This window comes from Plectropomus leopardus, chromosome 9 (genome assembly GCF_008729295.1).
Source record: "Plectropomus leopardus isolate mb chromosome 9, YSFRI_Pleo_2.0, whole genome shotgun sequence".
NCBI lineage: Eukaryota > Metazoa > Chordata > Actinopteri > Perciformes > Serranidae > Plectropomus > Plectropomus leopardus.
In genome coordinates, this window is record NC_056471.1 from 18,479,110 (window position 1) to 18,500,618 (window position 21,509).

At 37.5% G+C, this 21,509-nt stretch overlaps 2 protein-coding genes across 2 annotated transcripts in view; one reads left to right on the forward strand and one right to left on the reverse strand.

Annotated features, from left to right (window-relative positions):
- Nucleotides 1-2,102: 2,102 nt before the first annotated feature.
- On the reverse strand, nucleotides 2,103-3,782 carry LOC121948488 (uncharacterized protein C3orf85-like). Its single transcript, XM_042493886.1, has 4 exons — nucleotides 3,749-3,782; nucleotides 3,217-3,341; nucleotides 2,778-2,863; nucleotides 2,103-2,190 (listed from the first exon to the last, which is right to left on the reverse strand). The coding sequence occupies exons 1-4, from the start codon at nucleotides 3,780-3,782 to the stop codon at nucleotides 2,103-2,105; spliced, it is 333 nt and encodes a 110-aa protein (XP_042349820.1).
- A 6,604-nt stretch (nucleotides 3,783-10,386) lies between these two features.
- The window catches only part of LOC121947805 (neuronal acetylcholine receptor subunit alpha-7-like), a 49,736-nt gene continuing 38,613 nt past the window's right edge, over nucleotides 10,387-21,509 (forward strand). Inside the window, exons 1-2 of the mRNA XM_042492926.1 lie at nucleotides 10,387-10,537; nucleotides 10,847-11,008. Coding sequence (XP_042348860.1) covers nucleotides 10,948-11,008 — 61 coding nt within the window. The 5' untranslated portion in view covers nucleotides 10,387-10,537; nucleotides 10,847-10,947. The remainder of the gene's footprint in view (nucleotides 10,538-10,846; nucleotides 11,009-21,509) is intronic.

The window sequence follows — 21,509 nt, forward strand, 5'->3', positions numbered from 1 at the left end:
ACTAAATTCCTCATAGTTTCATGTTGGCATTTTATGTTTCTAATTGGCGTTGATGTATGTAGTAGACCATCTTAAATCCCCAATATCAAGCTATCACTTCAATAATATGTTAATTGTACACACAAGTATTAAGTTACTTGCTGTAACTACTTTTTAGTAGTAGTAGTATAATATTGTATTGCTGTATCAAATAGTTTGAACCCTCAAAGCTTCGTTCATAATGTTGATTTTCAAATTCAAAACCAACATTTAAATGCTCACAGATTTTTGAATATATTTATTTGTTTTTGTTTCATGTCTGTTGATTATGTTTAAACCCAGGATTTATGTACAGTTGCAGGTAAAGATAAGCTGACACTAACATTGTTAGTATTTTAAAACCAACATTTTCATTGTGGTCAAAAATGTTTGCTCTCCCGCTTGCCACACAAAGGGAGGTTGCACCTGTATTAAACCTACCAGCAACATAAATTGAATTCATATATTAAAGAAAGTAGTAGTAGGGGGGAAAAACCTCAATAAAAGCTTCAAATTAAAAAAAATGAATACAATTGAACCTCTCAAGGTATCAACATTAAAATGTCCTTACACCTTCATTGGAGATGCAACAAACTTTTATGTTTGCAGAATACCTGAAGATGTTAGCACATGTTTGGGTACTGAGGACATTAAGAGCTCTAGTTTGTGATGTTGTATGTAAACAGCTTGTACTGTTTTTACTGAGTCCTTGTCTTTCTCACCCTCTTCAAATACAAATCGTACTATGTTTTGGTCTCTGCAGTTCGTGAAAGCACTTCATGCAGCATAATATGAACTTCTCTGAATACATTAATTTGAATATTTATTCTTTAAATCACAGAATCCTCAGAGGTACAGTAGTTTTACTGATGTACTCATTTGCACTAATAAAGTTGTTCTAAATATCTGATGTTTTATTTTTCAGAATTAATACCATATTTACCTCTGCTTCTTTTAAGGGAAATTTAAGTTGATAATGCCATACACAATGGTCAATTTTTAAAAAAAAGTTAACCGTCTAGTCCCACAGATGTTACAGATAACAAAGGAACAAAACAGGAAAGAACTCAAAAATAACTACATAATATTAGTGAAATGACAGCACCATCCTGTGGTGAATCAAAGAGATGTAGAGAACAACTCCTTGAACAAAAAAACAACACACAATAGAAAACACAAACATAAATCCTTTTTTTCCCCCCAGACACACTTTGTGAAGTAAGTTTTTCCTTTTGTGTTTTATGCCTTGCAATCTCATTTCCAAAAGCTCACCATGGAAGATTTACTAAGGATGAGTATGAAATGTGAGAAAGAGATTCTTAAATGTATGTCAGTTTATACTAGATACTATTTCCAGTGTTCATAAATTGCAAGACTGACAGGAATAAAGAAGAAATTTTCAGCTATTAATAAAAAGCACAATTTCATTTGCTTTGATTCTAACTTTTATTGAATAAAATATTGCAGGTATCGTTGTTCTAAAATAACCAATACACTCATAAGACCTACTCTAATTTACAATTGTTTCAGTAAAAATATGTGGTAGCATATATAAAGCTACACATTTTACAAAAATGCAGCATTTGGTATTAGGGTATTGTATCAAGGGCCCTATCTGGGGCCAGTGTTTGGTTTGTCCCTTCTGGGCTATTGTAAGACATAATGGCAGACTCTGTTTAAGAGGACCCAATCAGTAAGTAGATATAAACAGCTCTCTTAAATATAAGGTTTTTCAGATGAAGATAAATCAATGAAAATATAATTATTGATATTATATTCCATTGCTGCTCATCAATGCTGCTAAATCCTACAAACTATTAAAATGCACACTAGAACTGTGTTTTAACATGTGTATTGTTGCATGTTGCTAAAAGTCCTGACAAATAGCCTATATCATCTCTAATGTCAGCTTTTTACAGATACAGTACAGTATTTGAAGGCCTAACTAATACATTCTTTTATAAAAGTAATTCAGGCTAAATTACATAGAGTAAATGTTTGATCTTTAACCACCAGGATGCATTGTATTTTTTTGTCTACAATACGATTTCTGATTTCCTCAGTTTTGCTTTTTTATTTTTTTTTTATCTGTGTTGACTTGACACCTGTGTCTGACTGTCCAGGTGAGCTCGTGCGTTGCGCAGCATCTCCATATACAGCCTGTTGTTTTCCCTGCAACATAACCACACAGAAGGAATTAATTTTAAGGAATTTTGCTGAATTATATAATTTTGATATTATACGAAAAGCAGATTATAACACTCGGGGAGGGTAAAGCAGGTGAAGAAAACAGATTTTTGCATGTAAATGCCTTTGGTTTGTATGTGCAAAATCTGCCATTAAAAATGGTTAATTAAAAGACATACTATAATATCACAGGACACATCAATGTAAATTTGCATAAATACACAATATGCAATAGAAGCAGCACAAGGTACTAGATGGTGAGCACTGCATCAAGGCCATGGTGATACAGTGTGGTTTGTTTGTAATACGGCCCAGGTGAACAGCTTCAGAAAGCTATGCCTTGCTTTTGACACATAGCTGTCAAAAGCTTTTTTTTTAAATTTAAAAATAAACAAATAAAAGTGAGTATAATTTCAATTCAGTAATGAACTTAGAGGATACTTATCTTATGGCGGGTTGGCACTATGGTAAAGTGGAAAGAATGACACTAAGACAGCCTTCACTTGCAAAATAAAACATTATGAAGTCGTGGTGCTGTAAGGCACATTGAAACTGATTTGCTGCTCACTCACGTAGCCACAGAGCGGTCAAACATCATGTTACTCATGTCCATGTAGTACTGGGCATCTGTACGTATTGCTGTCCAGTATTCGTTTGCCTGAAGAACAACGACACAGGCAATGAGCAAATTGCCAGACAAGAACATTGTTTAGTGAACTATATTTATATACTTTTTTAAAAAAAATCTAAATTCTAGATTTTTATGCTTTTTCCCCCCGAGGGCATTTCCCTTTTGTTTTTTTTATTCCTGTCTCTTTTTCATTTCCTTTTTTTGCTCAATTTCAGATAATTTTCTTGTACTTTTTCCTTATTTCTCACAAATTTCTGGTTCATTTCTTATTAAGTTGTTAATACTCGCCCTCCCATGTTTTTAATGGCTTTTGCATTTACTGACTAGAAATCACTCTTAAACTGGTTGACCCTATGTCACATCACACAGCTCAGCATTACCTGCTCCTGAATGGTGTAACCCCACTGGTTCTGAGAGTGGTGCGGATCCCAGTATCCAGACTGTCTCTTTAGCCTGATGAATCGCTTTGCCTCTTCTTCCTTCATGAATGGGGCGGCAAATACCCCTGAACACAAGATTGAAACAATAGTACTTTCAAAAGCAATGACAAACACGTTTAGGGTGCAAGACTGGTGAATTGCAGGTAACAGAGCTTTGATTTCATATAACCAGGCCGTTCTTTAACTTAAACATCAGATCAAAGTTAACACAGCTGGTTAGGTCACTGAGGAAAGAGATGGGAAAGACAAACACATTTTCAATAATGAAAGAGTGTTTTTGTTAAAAGCTTTGCACATGTTAAATAGCTGATTATGTTTGGAGATAATGCAAATCTGAATTTATTTTTAGTAATCAGATTACATTGCTTTGTCAAGTGACTCTAAATCTAAAACATCAACACAGTTTAACTAAACATTCATTAAGTAAAGATTAACTAAAGATTCAAAATAAATGTGAAATTATTTGACTTACCACTCAAAAGAGCAAACAGGATCACAAATTTCATGCCTATTAAAAAAAAAATCAAAGGATGTTTCTAAGAAGTCATGAACATACAACTCACAAGCCACACATATGCATATTTACAGCTTCCTTTCAGCATTTGTGTAAATATTATCTCAATAAATAATCTGTAGATAATAAAATAAAAATAAAGTGGTCAAAAAAGAAGCAGAAATGTGAGATTTACCTGCAGTGTGAGCTGCTGATCAGATGAATGAGTGTCTTCAGAGCTCAGAATCTCTCGTCTGAATGTGAAAGTGAACAAGAGTTTCTTTCACAGATTTTGAACCAGAGAGGAGTGAACGGCATCAAGCATCAGGCTGGCTGCCCAAGTTAACCACTTATCCAAGTGCCAGACAGACCGTCCCAAAACACACACACAAACACACACACTGGTGTTTCCCCATAGAAACAAGTTAAGCTCTGAGAGTCGACATAAAGACGACCCTGTCTTGGCTAAAAGTCTCTTGGTAAACTAAAACATTGCAGGATTCTTGAATTGAATGAACCCAAAACTCACTATTTTCCAGTCAACATCCTTTGAAGTGGAAGTCATGACAGCAATCTGGAGCAATTTGGTGTGTCAGTAAAAACTTAATTCATTAAGAGTTGTCTGAAATAAATCAGCTTTAGTGCACACAAATCCATATTTTTGTTTTGATGTTTATATTTGAATAAAAATGTATCATTTTTAATTATTTTTGCTCCAACTTACTGACATCAGATTTGTGTTGCATGTTGCAATTTAGATGATGTGTTTGTGGTCAAGGAATAATTATATGTTTTTATTAATGCACAATAATTTGTACATCAACATTTCTTCCACTGGGTGGGGCTCTAACTGCATTCATGGTTGGTAAACAGTTGATGTTTTTTGCTCAAGGCATGAAGCCAGTGTTTGACACACATGAGGAAGGTTCTTTTTTTTGTTTGTTTGTTTTTTTAAAATATATATATGTCAATGGATTGAAAAAAAAAAACAGCAGAAGGAATCAGACTTGTTTAAGAAAAGTAAATTACAGACATAAAATCAGTAATTGAATAGACAAAAAATAAAGATATTAATTAAAACTGTCTATCTTATAAGACATCTAATCAACAGGGAAAATGTTAACAAAATATGCATGTAATTCCTAAGGGAATGGGATTTAAAGCCTGGTTTTTTAGTCAAGAAAAGCGAGTAAGACCTCAAAAAAATTCAAAGCAGGTCCCAAGAGTATTAATTTGGGTTTCCACTTTTGAAGGTGCTGCATTAAAAGCTCACATCCTTTAAAATATGAGCAGGAGGCTTCCTGTGAATTCTTTGTGTGATGTAATATTTACACTCTCGCTCAAACACAGATGTAGCCACGCGAAAATGACCACCTTAAAGCTGAAGTGAGGCTAAGGGTTGATGCAGAGAGACAATAACTAAAAGTCCAACAGAACAAAACTCATTTATAATTTAAACTCCTTCTATTTATGAACCTAAGCACCTCGAAGTATGCATATAAAAAAAGTGTGACAGTGCGTGTAATTGCATGAGCCTTTCTTTGATCACACATATATTGGCCACCCACTCAGCGCACAGCTCTTCTCTGTTATCTGTGTTTGTTTGTGTTTTGCAGAGTGTGTGTCTCTCTCTCACCCTTGTGTGCACTGCTGACCTTTTCCTCAGTAAGCTCCTAAGTGTGTGTGAGAGGTCTGACCTTTTATTTGACATCCCTTAATAAACTGAGTCGCCACCTGGGCAGTGTAACTGAGACAAATGGCTGGCTGGAAGCAGGACAACAGAGGAGGAGCTTTTTCAGGAGATGCACTTCATCATGTGGGCAGACATTCACACATAACCTAAAAACAACATTTAGAGTGCTGATAAAGCCTCATATTAATTGTTTCTTACCATTTTTCATTTGTCACATGTCCATGTATTCCTGTAAACATCCCTCACCACAAGTATGAATGCACGATGCAGACATATAACACACACACACACACACGCAGAGACACAGAAATGCAGATTCGCAAATGCATACACGCACCTTGGGTAGCTCTGGGACCTTGTTGCTCTCTAGCACAGCCAAATCTTCCACACATCAAAGGTAGCGACTCAGACAAAACTAAAACTCATCTGACCCCATTCTATCACACACACACACACACACACACACACATGCTGGGACAGGCGAATATTTCAAATATTTGATTTAGGGAAAAGGGGTGAGAGGGGTGTTTAACCAAACATAGGATTTAAAATTTCATACAAACTTTTGATTTTGTCATTGCTGACTTTAACTTTTTCACATGTGGTGTCACATACATCCACACATGAATCACTCTCTGTTTGCAGCAGTTATATGTTTGCTAGGTTTGCTTTAAGTAGAACACAAGAAGGATGTGGTGAAAAAAGGGACAGGGAGAAGAAAGAAAGTAGCGATGGTGGCTCCACAACATTTAAGTCCATTAGCAGAACACTTCTCATTTATAAAAGATAGAGAATTAACAGCTCCCTCTGGTCGGCCCACTCCTTTCTGTGCTTTCTTCTATGCTATTCTTCTCCTCCTATCAGTGCATCGTGCATTTAAAAAAAGCCAAAATATGATGCAGATTCCCTCTCTGTCTGTATTTGGAGAAGGGTGGGTAGATTGTGGGCTCCAGCTCCATACTGAGAAGTTTAAAATCTGCATTGTGGATTCAAATTCACAGGGACAGGACTTTTTTTTTTTTTTTTAGAACTAAAGCTACAAGTATTTCTGATCTTTGGTGTTTAAACAAATATAGTTCGGTAGGCACCTGAGAGCCAAACCTCTGCTGTGTTTCTGAGAAGTGTTGTTGCTTTGTTGTTCCACCTGATAAAACAATATGTGTTATTAAATATGTGGTAAGAAGAACTGAGGGGTCAGATTTAAGTTACTCTCTGTTTCTGTCTTAGTTTTGGATGAAGAGACCAAAGTCTGAGCAGTTATCAGTTTGCTATGGCGGCAAGAGTCTGCACTGTTTTGAGATGGGGTTTTGTTGTGTGTGTATTTGTGTATTGTTTCTCTGGTGTGTGACAGCATGTGTTAGTAAGTGTTTGCAACCCCTTCCCCCACTAAGGGGGTAAAATAAAGTTAAGAGTAGACAACATATTGAGAGAAAATGAATATTTATGGTGAAACATATTCTCAAAGACTCACTGTGTAAACACACAAAAAATGTCTGCAATACTGTATGCATATCCAGATGTAAATCTTCGTAGTTAATGTAATCAAATACTGTGAAAATATAATGGATGTAGCCACTGTGACATGACCCATTAGCAGTTCTGGGGAGTAATTAGTTTCATGTAGCAGTGTGTAATTAAATTACAAAATAAATGTATTTGTAATCATTTAGTAATTAAAGTATGTAATTAAATTACAGCTACTGATCAAAATGTTGCTACTTGCAATGGGAATATGTCAGAATGTGTTCTTAGTAAAGCATTCGTATGTAGTGTTAAAAGTCCTCAGTAGAGATCACCTGACAAACCTGAGGCAGGTCGGATAAATCAAACACACCTGCCTGGGAAGGAACCACCTCCCTCAGGTGGAATCACTTTCCTCAATGAGAGGATGCCGTCTCCTTCTTTTGTTTAATCTTTTGTATGGCTCCCATGATGTGTGCATCATGTAAGTTTGTTCTCGTAATACCTTGATTCCTTGTAATACCTTGATTCACCTTGTAACTAAACAATATTAGTTGCCCAAATTGAAAACGAACCAAAAAGTAATCAAATGTAAATAAATTAGACAACTTATTATATTCTTAACAGGGTAACCAGTAATCTGTAATCTACAACTTTTTGAAAGTAACCTTCCCCACCCTGCCCACTGGTTTGTGTTTTCCCATCTTAAAGCCTCAAATTTGACAATTTGGCCATTACCATCTTGGATTTTTGGATCCACAAGTGAAGTGAGGTTATCGGTTTTGGGCAATAGGGTGGAGCTGTGGAGGTGTGAGGGGTAGATCTGACCAAGTGCCCAAAGACACTATCCGCAGACAGCCTGTCACTCAACGCAGACACATCCTTAAATATGTTTAACTTAAAGCCTTAATAAAATGGACGTGGGTGAATTATATAAAAATTCACCTCCCCTGCAGTTGTCATGAATGGAGAATTAATTATAGAGACTAAAACCGTTTTAATACCAGGCTTTAAACATTCTTATTTCTGCTGTAATGTTTAGCATTTTAACATGGGGTCTATGGGGACTGACTTGGTCCTGGACCCAGCCTTGAGTGGCCAATAAAGGAACTGCAGTTTTGGCACTTCATGGTGGCCTTTATTTTGTAGCCTCAGAGGTTACAGCTTGAAATGTTGTGCAAAAAAAAACAAAAAACAAAATGAGAAATATGTCATACAGTAAAATGTTAAGTTTATAATAAGCTTGACTTGATAATTATCAGACAGTAATAATACTTTTGTCATGTTTGATTTTTGTGATGGGTATGTACATTTTGAGTTTGAAGTGGAAAAAGTGAATCATTTTGGATTAATTCATGTTATTGTCTTGATTACTCTGATACATTTCTTATCTGTATATTACTGCTGGTAAAACAGAGCACTGCCGTTGGGGATTTTAGCACTATGGACAGCTCTTCATAGAACTTTGAAGTTACTGGGGGTTTTAAGTTCACGTTTGCCGCAGTATGGTTTCCTTGATAAAATGAGGATTACTTCAATGGCACAGCCTTCTGACTGACTAGAAGTTTGTCCAGTGGGAGCAAGTACATGGATGAAGGTTTTGATCAGAGGTTTTACTGAGCCCAACAGTGGCTGTCGGCACCACCTTCAGCAGACACATTTGGGATTCTGTACCAAATCACATCTAGCAGCATAAATCTCCTCTGAAGGAGCTCCATGAGACAGGCGTGGGGTATGAAAATAGCAAGAACTGGTCTAATACCACTGGCATAGGACTGCTTCTTAAATGATACGCCCCTGTTCCATTGAGAGGGAGAGAAAGGGAGCCAGGCGGTGAGAATATTTGCACAAATGCGCAGCGTTCCCCCTCATCGCCTGTTGTATCCTATTTCCGACTGAAATTATTTATGGACTGGAATAAATAGGTCATTTGATTATGAGCCAGGCTGGCACAAAAAGGTGACAAATGCAACAAAAATACAGTTGATGAACCTCTTTGTAACATTAGTAAGTGGGAAATTGCAGCGCGACACACATCATATTTATAAATGATAGTCTACAGCTGTGGGAGAAGGAGGAGGAGGTGATCTGTGCCAGAGTTTCAGGCCTGGTCGTAACCAGCACAGAGAAAAACAGAGATGAGTTGTGTAAACTTGTGTGTGGCTATAACTTGATGACTTTGTCTTTTATTAAAACCAGCATTAATGGATTTTTGGCCACTTGGGGGCAGCTCATCAAGCTGTGAACACAACATTATGAATTTAAGTTGATATGGCGAATGGGTTTGCAAACCATTGCTTATTTATTTACATGTTTAGCAGACAGAGAGCAACATTTGCATTTATTTGCAGTTGTGTCCTAGTCCACAAGATGAGTAAGTCACATATACTCTTCTTTTGGTTGCATTTCTTTTAAAAGCTACCCTACAATCACCAGCTAGTCACAGACTTCTGTCTGTCTGCCCCTTTTTTTTTAGCAGGTAGTGTAATTTGGGTTGAAGAGAGCCTCTGAACTGAAAACAATGCTGATGAGAGCAGTGTAACCAAACCAAAAGAGTAAAGTTCTCGCTGTAAAACCAAAACAATGTACTGAAAGACAAGAAAAATCCCCGTAGAGCTGACAGAACTGCAGCTTCGATATTCCCTGATAATTCCCTGTGAGTACATCATGAGCAACCCCTTTCACATTATATAGGCTAGTCATTAGAGCCATTGTTATTGTAAAAATGATTAGAGTACAAATCACTTCAGTTACTTTAAAATGCTTAAATGTTTTGTGCAAATGAACCTAGCACCATAAAGAAGAAAACTAAACAGCACACACTGCTTTATTTTACTCAAAACCTGCAAACATGTTGGTAACACCCTCATGTGTGATGCACTGCTGCTGCTACATGCCAAAAATTAACCAAGAAATTTCTGTGGACAAATTCTGTCTTAATAATAATGTGAAAGAGGTCTCCTTTAAAATTTTGCATTTAATGTATCCAGCAAAACAGACATTGGAGAGATTTAGACTGGATATTGAATATTCTTGTACTTTCTGTAAATTAAAAGAAGAAACTATCTGTCATTTGTAAGTACACCATAATATTTTGTGTGGATGATCAACTTTACATAAGGAGAAAAACATGGAGGAAAAGGGATTTATTGGGTAAATTCCACATTCACAAGTTGGGCAGACTAAAAAAAAACCCAAACAAATAAACAGCGATTAAAAATGCTAATACTAAATCTCTATGGACTCTCAACGAATATAACTGCAATCTGTGAACAAGTTCGCAAAGTTATTGCAAATGCAGTAAATGCACGCACACTAACACGCCCTCTCTGTGTAGCTCACGTCACACGCCCCCTCTGCTGCACGCGCACATCTTAAATGTAGGTGAGCGCCAGCTTGGAGACAGGTAAGAAACAAAGACACATAACAGCTGACTTTGTGAAGTTAGTGGAGCTTAATTAGACGCTAACATCACTTGATAACGTCAGTATTCAACCAAGAAGCAAATTAAACAAAAACATCAACAATTAAGGTGTTGAATCAGCCTAAATATGGCACTAAAACTAAGCCGTGCTCGAGGCTGCAGTAGTCAATCTGGAGGAAAACCAAACATGGTGAGGTCTTCATAAATTAGCAGTTGAATACTCTGCAACAGCGTATAACCGGTGCTCACTTTTAGATACTACTATGCAGAAACTTTGCAGCAGTTATTCTCAGCGTTTTTAACTAGTTAAGTTACAGCAGCCATATTTTTTTTGCTAAATCCAGCTCGGACGCGCGCCCCCGTGTAGTAGCGCTGTGAGGGAATCTGTGTTTGTGAAGCAACGTGAACGCGCCAATCTCAACTCCACACTCATTCTGGTCTGTCAGTCTTTTTTTTTATCTCACACACTCCGTCTCGCTCCTCTCTCGTCTCTTCCCAGCCTCATGTTCACACCACCGCCAAGCCGGAGCTGATTCCCTGTCTAGCCGACACTGAGAGCCCGCTGTCGGGGGCCGGCGGAGTCTAAAGAGCGGTGCCAGGATGAAGTTTTGGGGACCATGTTCTGTTGGATTTTATATTTGTGCGGCCATGCTGTTCAAAGGTAGGTTTGGCAAAGTGATTAAGTTGTATGTTTTTTTCTTTTAAGCCACTTTTTAAGGCACATGTTTAGATGAACGAAGACTGTAATAAATCGATGATTTTGACGGAAAATCATCATTGGTCGTGCAGGGGTTTCTCATGTGTTTTGGATAACCTAGAGGTGAGTTTATTTTTGATCCTATTCTCTAAATGGACTAATAAGCTTTAGTCTGATATTTGTTTGAAATATTTTCTACGATTGCAACTTGCTCTTTTGCATCAGAAACTATTAAAATGGGACAATATATTTTAACATGAATTTAATTGAAATTGCAATTTTCTGGTGCTTAGTTTTCATCACACATCATGGTAAACAAATATAGTTTGCATTCTTGTTATGATGACAGAGCTGGAACTTTTAAATGATTAGTGTAAGTTATTGAGGCTATAATTGTTGAATAACATCTTTGAATGACAAATAAAAAAAAAATCCACCTCTTTCTGTACCCCTAATGTACTTTAGTTTGGTACACATGTGTATCTTTAGTAAAAAGGGTGACTTATTACACTAAGAGTTATTTTTAAACACTGTGTGCATGTCGTGCATTAATGTTTGATCATTCGTGTGCAATTAGATGTTCATGCATGACTCTAATTCTCTCCTAAGCCCCATCCTATCATCAGCATCATCTGTAACATCTGGGGTGTTTACTTATGGCTTTGTGACACAGCGGCTGTGATGAAGATATGGCCTCAAACCCTCTTTGTGTGTGTGTGTGTGTGTGTGTGTGTGTGTGTGTGTGTGCGTGCGCGCAAATATACAGTATATGTTTACCATGTGCAAACATCAAACCTGCTACATTACACCTGCTCATATGTCCATCGGTTTGGGAGGGAAGAGGGGACGATGCAGGCTTTAATGACAAAGACTGAACGGAGAGGTAAAGAGGATAAATTACATGCTAACCCATGACAGAAGGCCTCCATTGTCTTTCATGGACAGTGTTGCTGTCTCATGGTGGCACAATGTGTCCTATCTGTTATGTGCAAAAACACTGCAAAAGATATATAAAGCTACATTAGTCATATATTTTGAAAGTGTGTGTTTTTCTTTTTCTACTTTTCACAAAAATCTGGCAACAAGGTTAGAAAGTTTTCAGTGTTTTTTTAAGGGATACTTTGCTGATCTTCAACCAGCTTTGTAGGGGTAGTATGTGTAAATAAAAGAACTGTGTTAAACTTTCCAGATCTTTCTGCTCCTTGTTTCCTGTCTTCCGGCAAATTTTAGTGCACTGTTTGAACAGAAGGTGGGCGCCCATACGGGTACCTGCATTGGAAAAACATAGACTGATAACTGAGATCAAAAGGTAAAATAAAAAAGTGATGATCAAATATGAACAAATCTTTTCAGAAACGTATTTTAGTGCACTGTTAGGCTGTAATTTGAAATTGTTTGTCACCAGCTGGCTGCCATATTACTTCTTGTGTTAAAACGACCAAGCTCACATTACATCACCCACCAGCTGGGAGCGGGGTTTTGTGTAATGCAGTGCATTCTGATGGTGGTAGGTTTTCTACCTCGTGAGCAAAACCAGCCTATTCCTCTGTTTTCTCTGGTCACAAAGCATCAATTTTCAAAGTATTTGTGTGTTTACTGCACAGACAACTTGTTTTATGAAAAGACCATCTTTCCAGTAGTGAAATATTCATTTAAGTTAACTTTCTTTTAAAGAATAAGCTTCAGAAACAGTGTAAATGATAGTGCTAGATAGACAGATAGATGGATTTCACCTTTATGTTCGATTCAAATGGCTATCAAAACCCCGTTACAGACTCCCCCTACAGTTTGTTCTTTGTCACAGCAGGTCATATTTGACTGTTGGCAGGAGTCTTTTGGCATGGGGGATTTAAGAGCCAGCTAGTCGCTTGTAGGCCTGGTATGTTCACATCCACTGCACCATTGATAAGCAGCTTTAGTCTGTCCAGGGAAACACAAGACAATTGCCAACAGAGCCGAGATAGGACAGTTTGGTTTCCTTGAAATAGAAAGATTTTGTGACATCTTGGGCTCCAAACAGCTGTGTTGACAGATGATGGAGTGAATTAGACTTAAATTTACTCCTTAGGCTGTGGACATTTTAGTTTTAGATATAGCGGAATATAAAAGATACAGCCCCATATTCAGGTGCAGCAAAAATACAATATACCCTTCCATTAAATTATTTTTCTGACCCTCACCTGTAACAGCAAAGTTTCTTAGCACAGATGCTATAATAATATCTACTTGATTTCAATGCAACACCTCATCTCTCTTGATGTCTTCCTCTGTCTTTTTCATTTATTCTCTTTCTCTATTCCACAGTATGCTTGCCTCCTGTATTTTCCACAGTCAGCACTACTCACCACTTAGACTCTATGCTTTTTAATCGCAAAGTTGATGTTAATTGTACTTTGTATGCCTTTGTTTAGCATTTCAGTCATGTGTTAACGCTGCCTTTCATTCACTGACAATGCTCAAAACAGTGGAACTGTACAGTGGCACCCTAAATTTGAGATATATATATAACCATTGCTGTTGACCTGTGGAGCTTTCTTTAAAAAGTTTTAGCTCTAGAAAGACAAACAAGACATGGTAGATTGTGTTCAACATGGTGTAGCAGTATAGATGTGATACCCACGCACTCAGCGTTGCAACACTACGAAGGTCTTAGCTCCTGGATTAGGATTAAACATCCAGTGGTCTTAGAGCTCTGAGCCCTCAACCACAGATTATAAACCTCCTGTATGAATCCATCCATCCAAAACTCCATTAACACACAACACCATACGCTCTGATCCCTGCTGCTTACCACTGTGGATTGTCACATGATGCTAAAAATGATGTGCTAATGGATGGGTCCGTGACTCAATTGCTTTAAGCATCACACACACATACACACACGAACACAGTGCTAATGAGCACGTGTACATGCACATGGAAACTCGTTTAATTAGAAATACACAAAGAGACAAAGAATTGCACAAAGAAGTGATAAACATTTAGCAGCAGAAAGTGGAGACGGTCAAAATCACTTATGTAAAATTGGTTATTTTGAGATTACTTTATCCCTGTGGTCTCCTTCACCGTCCCTCATCTGTCTCTGTTCACTCTCCCTGGTGTCTCCTTGACACGCCCTTTACCTCCCATCATTACTGATTACTTCTACATTACTGCTTGACAATGACATGCTGCCCTTCTCTTTCCTTTTGTCTATTTTAGTGGCTGCAGTTTTCAGATATAAGTCCTTTTACAACTTTTATATTGCTTACTAGTGTTTTATTGAAAACAAAGCAGCACAACACACATATAGCAAATGAAAGCCTAAATTAAAATGCAATTATATATTAAAGGGCAGAGGATAATTAAGTAACTTGTTTGGTATTTAAAACTGTCCCGCAGTATTAACATACAGCACAGGCAGTGTTTGTACAAATGATAAATAAGTTACATTTGCACCTTTTATTTGTAACATATAAACATTTCTAAAGTGATGTTATATAAAAGCTGACTTTGTCATTGGAAGTTGGAGGGGATGTCGATGGCATGTCTCCTATGAAAGATACCTGAAAAGCTGCAGATGTTTTCTCTAAGTAAGCCTTCACGGCATTTCCATCAGTGTTTGTTGCACCAGATCTCGGTGTTTTAGTAGCACATCACGTTGTGTTACAGCAGGGTTTGAGCCACAGACCCTTGGTGATTTTCACGGACACATTGCTGCTTTTCCCAGCTGCGTTTGAGCTGCTGAACCTGCGGGTTTTTAGCCAAAACCTGAACTTGTCCTAACCAAAAACAAGCGATTTTTGTGTCTACACCTAACCAGACCCTTCACCGCTGCTTTGGTGAGAAATGCAATGTTTTAACATTTGTGCTACAAAATAATCTGCAAATGTAACATATTTATAGTTTGCAAAAATATCCGGTGCAACATTTTTTCTGGCACTTTGGTCATAAAATGATAGTCAACATGCATGTGTACCAAATTAACAAAACGATGCTGGGGACATGCAGCACGCATGAGCAGCGAGTGACGGCAACCTCACCAAACTGCTGTGGCTTACACACTTGTGGTGTTCACACTTGCAGCATTATTTTTTCGGTGCTGCTGCAGAGCTGCCTGCTGCTGTAACTACAATATTTTCACCATTAAAAGACTCAGACCCTCATTTATGAAACTCTGCAAAGCTTCTTCAAACAAAATTGGTGAGCCACTAGGTGTGCTACAGCTGAGCGGAAGTGTGTCTCATGTGTAACACTACAGCCCATTTTGTTTTCGCTACTTACTGAATGAAAATATAAAAGATTTAGCTCTTGTTTAATTACTTCACAACCCTTTCTTGTTGAAGTCTCACAATATGTAAAACCTGTGTCTGAAATTTTTACCAAGCATCAAAAGAAAGCTGTGTAACTTGATTAAAGGAACTTTCTAATGGCTCAGAAGAATTTTGAGCACATTTTAAGGACTCATGGATGTCCTGGGTTTTCCCCAACCTCCATTTCATTTTCACCTCCCTCGATAACCCAAATTATCTCCCCCCCCCCCCGCCCTTCCTTTCCATCCTGTCTCTCATTTTTGTGCCTGCTGTTATCAACTCCCTCTCCCTCTTCATCTCTCCCCGTCTCCCTGTCTGTGTTTTTAAACAGCTTAGGCAATGAGCAAGCCACCTGGCTTAAGATGCAGGTTTAAAGTTGCTGAACATCTGGATACTTCACTGCTGACCTCCCCTGACTCTTTTCCCTACCTAATTATTGATAGTGAAATAATGAGGTGCTAGACTATTGCCAATGTAGAAGTCACCTTCATTTGAAATTATGCTCACTTGACTCTGAGCTTTAGAGGTAGAACTGTGTGTAAGCTACACATACGTGTTACACAACAACAATACAAGTATCCTCTTAAGATCTGTGTTTTTTTTATAGACATGTTGTTCTCACTAGAGTGAATACAAGACAATGTGCTTTTTACACACAGAGACATAGACACACACTTTGTTTCAACCCATCAGACATTTTAGTGTCTGACTGAGTCCCATTAATCGTTCACCTTGGGTGCATTTCTTACAGACAGTTAAATGACAGTTTTCAAGGTCTTTGTCATAATCTAGAGGAGAGATGGATGGTCTCTGTGAAGTTGGACATCCTAACAGGTTTGAGAAAGCAATATGAACTATATTGTGTATATAAACCATGTTTTAGGGCTGGGCAATATATAGATTTATTGATAATGTGATATGAGATAACGGCTTAGATTATGGATATCCTAATATTGTAAAAGTATCCCCGGTTTTAAAGCCTGCATTACAGTTAAGTGATTTAATTTTCCGAACTTACTTGACTTTTTAGCCATTCTATTATTTGCATTTAAAAAAATAAAAAAACAACCATTGTGTAAATATTTGGGAAAGTACCAATAGTCAACCCTACAATATACTGTAATGAAGATATTAATGTATTTTCTCAAAAATATTGACATTTGATTTTCTCCACATAGCCGTATCAGTATCAAACATGCTTGATTTCAGCAGAACACATGGCTGATCATACTGTATTACTGTGTCCAGTGAAATTTCACCGGTGTCAGTTTGTGATGTATGAGAGTTTTCCAAGTTTTGTCTGCAGCTATTTTTAATTAAGTAAAAAAATCCCAATAGAATGACAACCAAACTAGAAGTTTCAGTTTTGTTTTCTCATTCACCCACTCCCTGTCCTGCACAATGGGTTAACATAGCCATTTTTTATATGAATCATGATTGAAAACAAACACCATGTTGTAATGCCCTAACCCATATTCAGAACTCTTTTTGTAGTGTGTGTATTGTTCCAGCTTCAAGGTGTAAATTATGTTCGGCAGATGTAACCTCTTCAAACAAACAAAACGTACCATGGCTTTAATCATATTGCGCCTTCCATATCACCATTGTATTGTGTTTATGCAGTGCTATTTATTTTTCTCCTTCACACTAACACAAGACATTTGCATCAGAATGGCTGTAGATGTGTAGCATTTGTCGTGGTGTTGACTGTCCAGGCCCTCCGGCTCTCACTGGCGGTCTGTCAGCAGTTTCTTTGTGCAGCCTGATTCTCCCTCCAGGTTCATAACTCTAGTCTCTCTGTCCCAGAGCATTCTGGGATCAGAGCCCTGTTATGCTCCAGACTGGATAATAGACTTGGCTCTTTACATAATTTTTTGAGATTTAGCAAGCATGTTTACCACCATATAAAACAAGATTACTCTAAATAATGAGCTGTGTGTTTCACAGTAGTGTGGTTTCTATATTAGTATTTGGATAAACGTCAAAAGAAAACACATGCTGTCAGCATTTAAGTTAAAGTTCAACTTAATGGAAGTAAAATTAAGTTTTTTTTTTTTGTTTTTTTTTAAAATACTATGCAGGATTGTCAGTTACTGTTTGTAACCATGCTCGCCAGCCAAAGTTAAGGTAAAAGCCAACCCCAAATTCACTCTCATTTGCCATTTCACCTCTTTTATTGCCTTTTTTTTTGCATGTCACATCTTTTTGATGCCAGCTGCTGGTCATTATGCTTTTTATGAAGTCCCAACCTTACTTAAGCACAGTGAGGGTACACACCCACAAATGCAGCAAGCACAGAAAATAAGAAAATAAAGGCAGAGTGTGGAGTCTCTGCAGAGAAGTACACCAGCACATACTGAGAGTGGGTCATCACTGATGACTGAGAGTGATTGCCTCTGTGTGAGTCTTTATGATGTCTCCAGGAAAATCTTGCATAGCATACCTTAAGACTTTTACTTCTATTTTTATCATCCCCACACTTTTGTCCCACAACTCTGTGGTGTTCTCGCTGTGTATTCATCAAAATTTACATTATATCATTGGGAGCTGCAGAGACCAAAAGAGGCTCCATGTTGACCCTGTCTACACAGTTTCACTAACGGGCGAGATTATTTGTGTTAAAAAAATGAAGCTGAAGCCAGTTGCGCTTGAGCTGTAGATAAATATGGACATTCATCTATAATGTCACCTTTTGAAACTTACAAAAAAATCCCTTTAATGAACTGAGACAACTGCCAGTCAAGCAAGCACACCAAAGATAAATATGGATTGTGGGACACTGTTTTATTTCTAAGCAGCAGTTAAAGGATATTGACACAAAGAAGAAATTCCTTACTAAACAGCAAGGGTGCTACAGTGAGGAAATCTTCCCTGGTAATAAACTTGTGACAACACCAGTATGATACCAATTTCCCCAAACATTTTACAAGAAAAGATATTTGCTGATGGCCCTCAATATCTTTAGAGTGCTGTGCTGTACTGTGGATAATGATAATTCGGATAAACCGAACATTTCCTACTGCTGCAGCTTCACATTTAAAGCATTTAATTGGTGAGACATGAGCTGATTTTTATTATCAGGTAGTAACAGGAAACGCGATGTATTTGTCAATGAGATTGGCACTGCCATTATTGTTCATTAAAATGCATTTGCAAAACAAGACAACCGTCATTTGTTGACAGCAGATCAGTTTGAAATATTGCAGGGAGCAATTTAAAAGTCATGAGCAGCCACAGTGAGCAGTTTGATAAGGGTCAGCAGGTGACAGGCAGCACACCACCATACTTAGCAATGTAAACAACTCCCTTTCTGCTGTTAATCTTGTCACATTCCCTTCTAGTAATGGGTTTAAATCAGAAATAATGGCAAGTAGGTGCTGTTGCTTTTCACTTTGACACCAAATTGTCTGCTGGCATGTCTTGTCGGTCAGTTTATAGTTGTCATCGTTCTCATGCACTGTTCATGTTTATACCCATCAGAAATGCCCCAGGATCCATATATAACCCATATAATCAGTAAGGCTGTGATAAAAGTGCTGATGGAAGTTAAGATGGAATTACTATATAGAGTGAAAGTTCACTTAAAAAGTAGGTTTGTGGATGGGTCAAACAGCACAGGACTTTCCCCAAGGAGACTGTTGTTCCATCCCGTGTGAAACAAAGTGAACTTTAAATTGGTTTTAGATATGTCGCCACCATGTTTCTTTTCAGAAATCTAATCAACTTAACTTGATGTTAAGTACTTAAAAAAAATATTTTCCTTAACCTAACCTACGTGATTTTACTTATTTGGTGTATGACCTAACAATGGTAACATGGACTACCGCAGCAAACCTTACTAAACACACTTTGGTACTTTATGGATTTGTCAAGCCTTTGCTGCTGTAGCCCCATATTAGCTTTGGTTAAACTAATAATGCATTGTGTTGTAATAAGGACTGTGGAGATCTTTCAATGGCTAGTGTGAACCGTAATGCTAAAAGTGACAAAAAAACTCTTTCAACCTACTCAAAGGTACGTGAGTGTTGTATTAAGGCAGTCTTGAGCTGGGTGTTATTTAGAAAATAAATTACAATATTTTAGATCAGATACCTTTATTGATATTGCGGCAGTATTGTAGGGTTGTCCATCCCAGCATTGTTGTCTGCTTATCTGAGGTTGAGTCACCAATAGGTGCTTCGACAAAATACTAACACAATAAGGTTTTGAATAAATATTTATCAGTAATGTGGATTTAATTTGGGTAAAGGCAAATAGTAAAACAGCTAGAACAGTCTGATAAGTTCAGAAAAATACATCAATTTACTGTGATACAACCTTTAAAACCAGGAAAAGACTAACCTATAATATTACAATATCCAAAATCTAAAATAATAGTCTAATATTACACTATTAATATAATACTGATATGTTGCCCAGCAGACTCAAGACAATAGAAAATGTGTATGTCCTGTAAAGCACCTCCAAATTTGCTTCATTAATTAAGTCATTGTGTTTGTATTTAATATATATATATATATATTTATAAATGCACTGTAAGCATATGTTGAACTCCAAAAATTACCATTTATTAATTTTTCCTCAACTTATTTTTTTATTACTTTAATTGTTTGTTTGTGTGTGTGTGTGTGTGTGTGTGTGTGTGTGTGTGTGCGTGTGTGTGCATGTGTGCGCGTGCGTATGTGTGCGTGTGTTGGACAGTGATTCAGTCTTGATGGTTTAGCTGAGCTCATCAGGAGCACTAAAAAACCCTGATGTAAGAGGTGGTCATTTAGTGCTTTGCCTAAAATAGCATTCCTGTTTGTGTGTGTGTCTCTCTGTCCGTCTGTCTGTGTCTGTGTGTGAGAAAGGAAGAGGCAGAATGGGTCCCTCAGGCCGCCTGTGTTTGGATAGCCTGTGTCTGATGAGAGTGTTTGGAAGCCTCATCTGAACGCATTGACCCAGTAAAAAATATTCATATGGGACAGAATCACCCAGCTGAAATTCTCAATGTATTTTGATGTGTGTGTGTGACAGAGAGTTGCTTTGGACAAAATCTATATATTTTTTGCTTCACAGCTCACACACATCAGTTGTGGAACAAAGTTCACCTTCTACCTGTTTATTTGGACTGACTTGCCCTCTACCTCATGTAACTTTCCTTTAAAATCCCTCCGTTTGTTTGCAGATGATGCTAAACTGTGACAACACTGATCATGATCATGAATTAATTTCCAGCTTTTTTTGTTAATTTCTGCACAATCTAATCGGCTCTAGAATGCACTTATTCATCGCAAACAAGAACAGAAAGGCTGAAAACAGAAAAACAAATCAATTTAGGACAAGGCAGAGAGACTGAAAAGGAGGGATAGAGGTAACAAGAGAGAGGCATACATAGAGAGAGGGATCACAGGAGGAGATATCGCAAGATTTGGAGAGGCTTGTAAAGGGATGAAGTCACTGATAGAGAAAGAGAGGTGCAGTCAAAATAGAGAAAAATGAATATTGTACAGCAGAATAGCAAAGGAGTGGGATATTGCAAAGACTGGAGTGGTTTTTACATGTTTGGGAAGAAGGTGGAAAGATTTGGAATTAGCGGTGGAAATCTTGAGAGTGGGAGAGGGAGGCAAGATGGGAAGAGTGTGCCTGTGATTTCCCCTTTATTAATTTATTAATTTACTTCATTTACATGTGCATAACACATTAAAAAACTGTTTAAATCCCACCATCTCACCACATGTTATATGTGTGAATATAAAAAACTGACCGTCTGTCCGTCGATCATCTCCCAGTTAATGGATTGTATTATTTTGTGTTGTTACATCTAATTATGAAGTGGTTTAGAGACATTTCTATCTTTACTTTTTAATCTTTGTCGATTAGACCCCTCAACAACATGACAATTAAAGACAGAAAGTGTTTGAGTTTTGTGGAGAATTGTAACTTGTAAAGGAGGATTTTACATGCTCTATAAAGAGGTTTTTTTTTCCTGTGTGTGTCACTTTGTGATCATCTCTGTAAAAACAGTGCAGGTGGAGCTCTTCATGAGTTTTTTTTCTTCCTCAGATGGAGTTTGTTGTTAGAGTCCCGGGATGACTAACTGATGAGTCAGTCAGTTTGTGTTTGATCAGATCACATAAACAGATTAGAGGACCAGCTGCTGCAGAGGCAATTGAAAGCAAACTTTTAAGGGG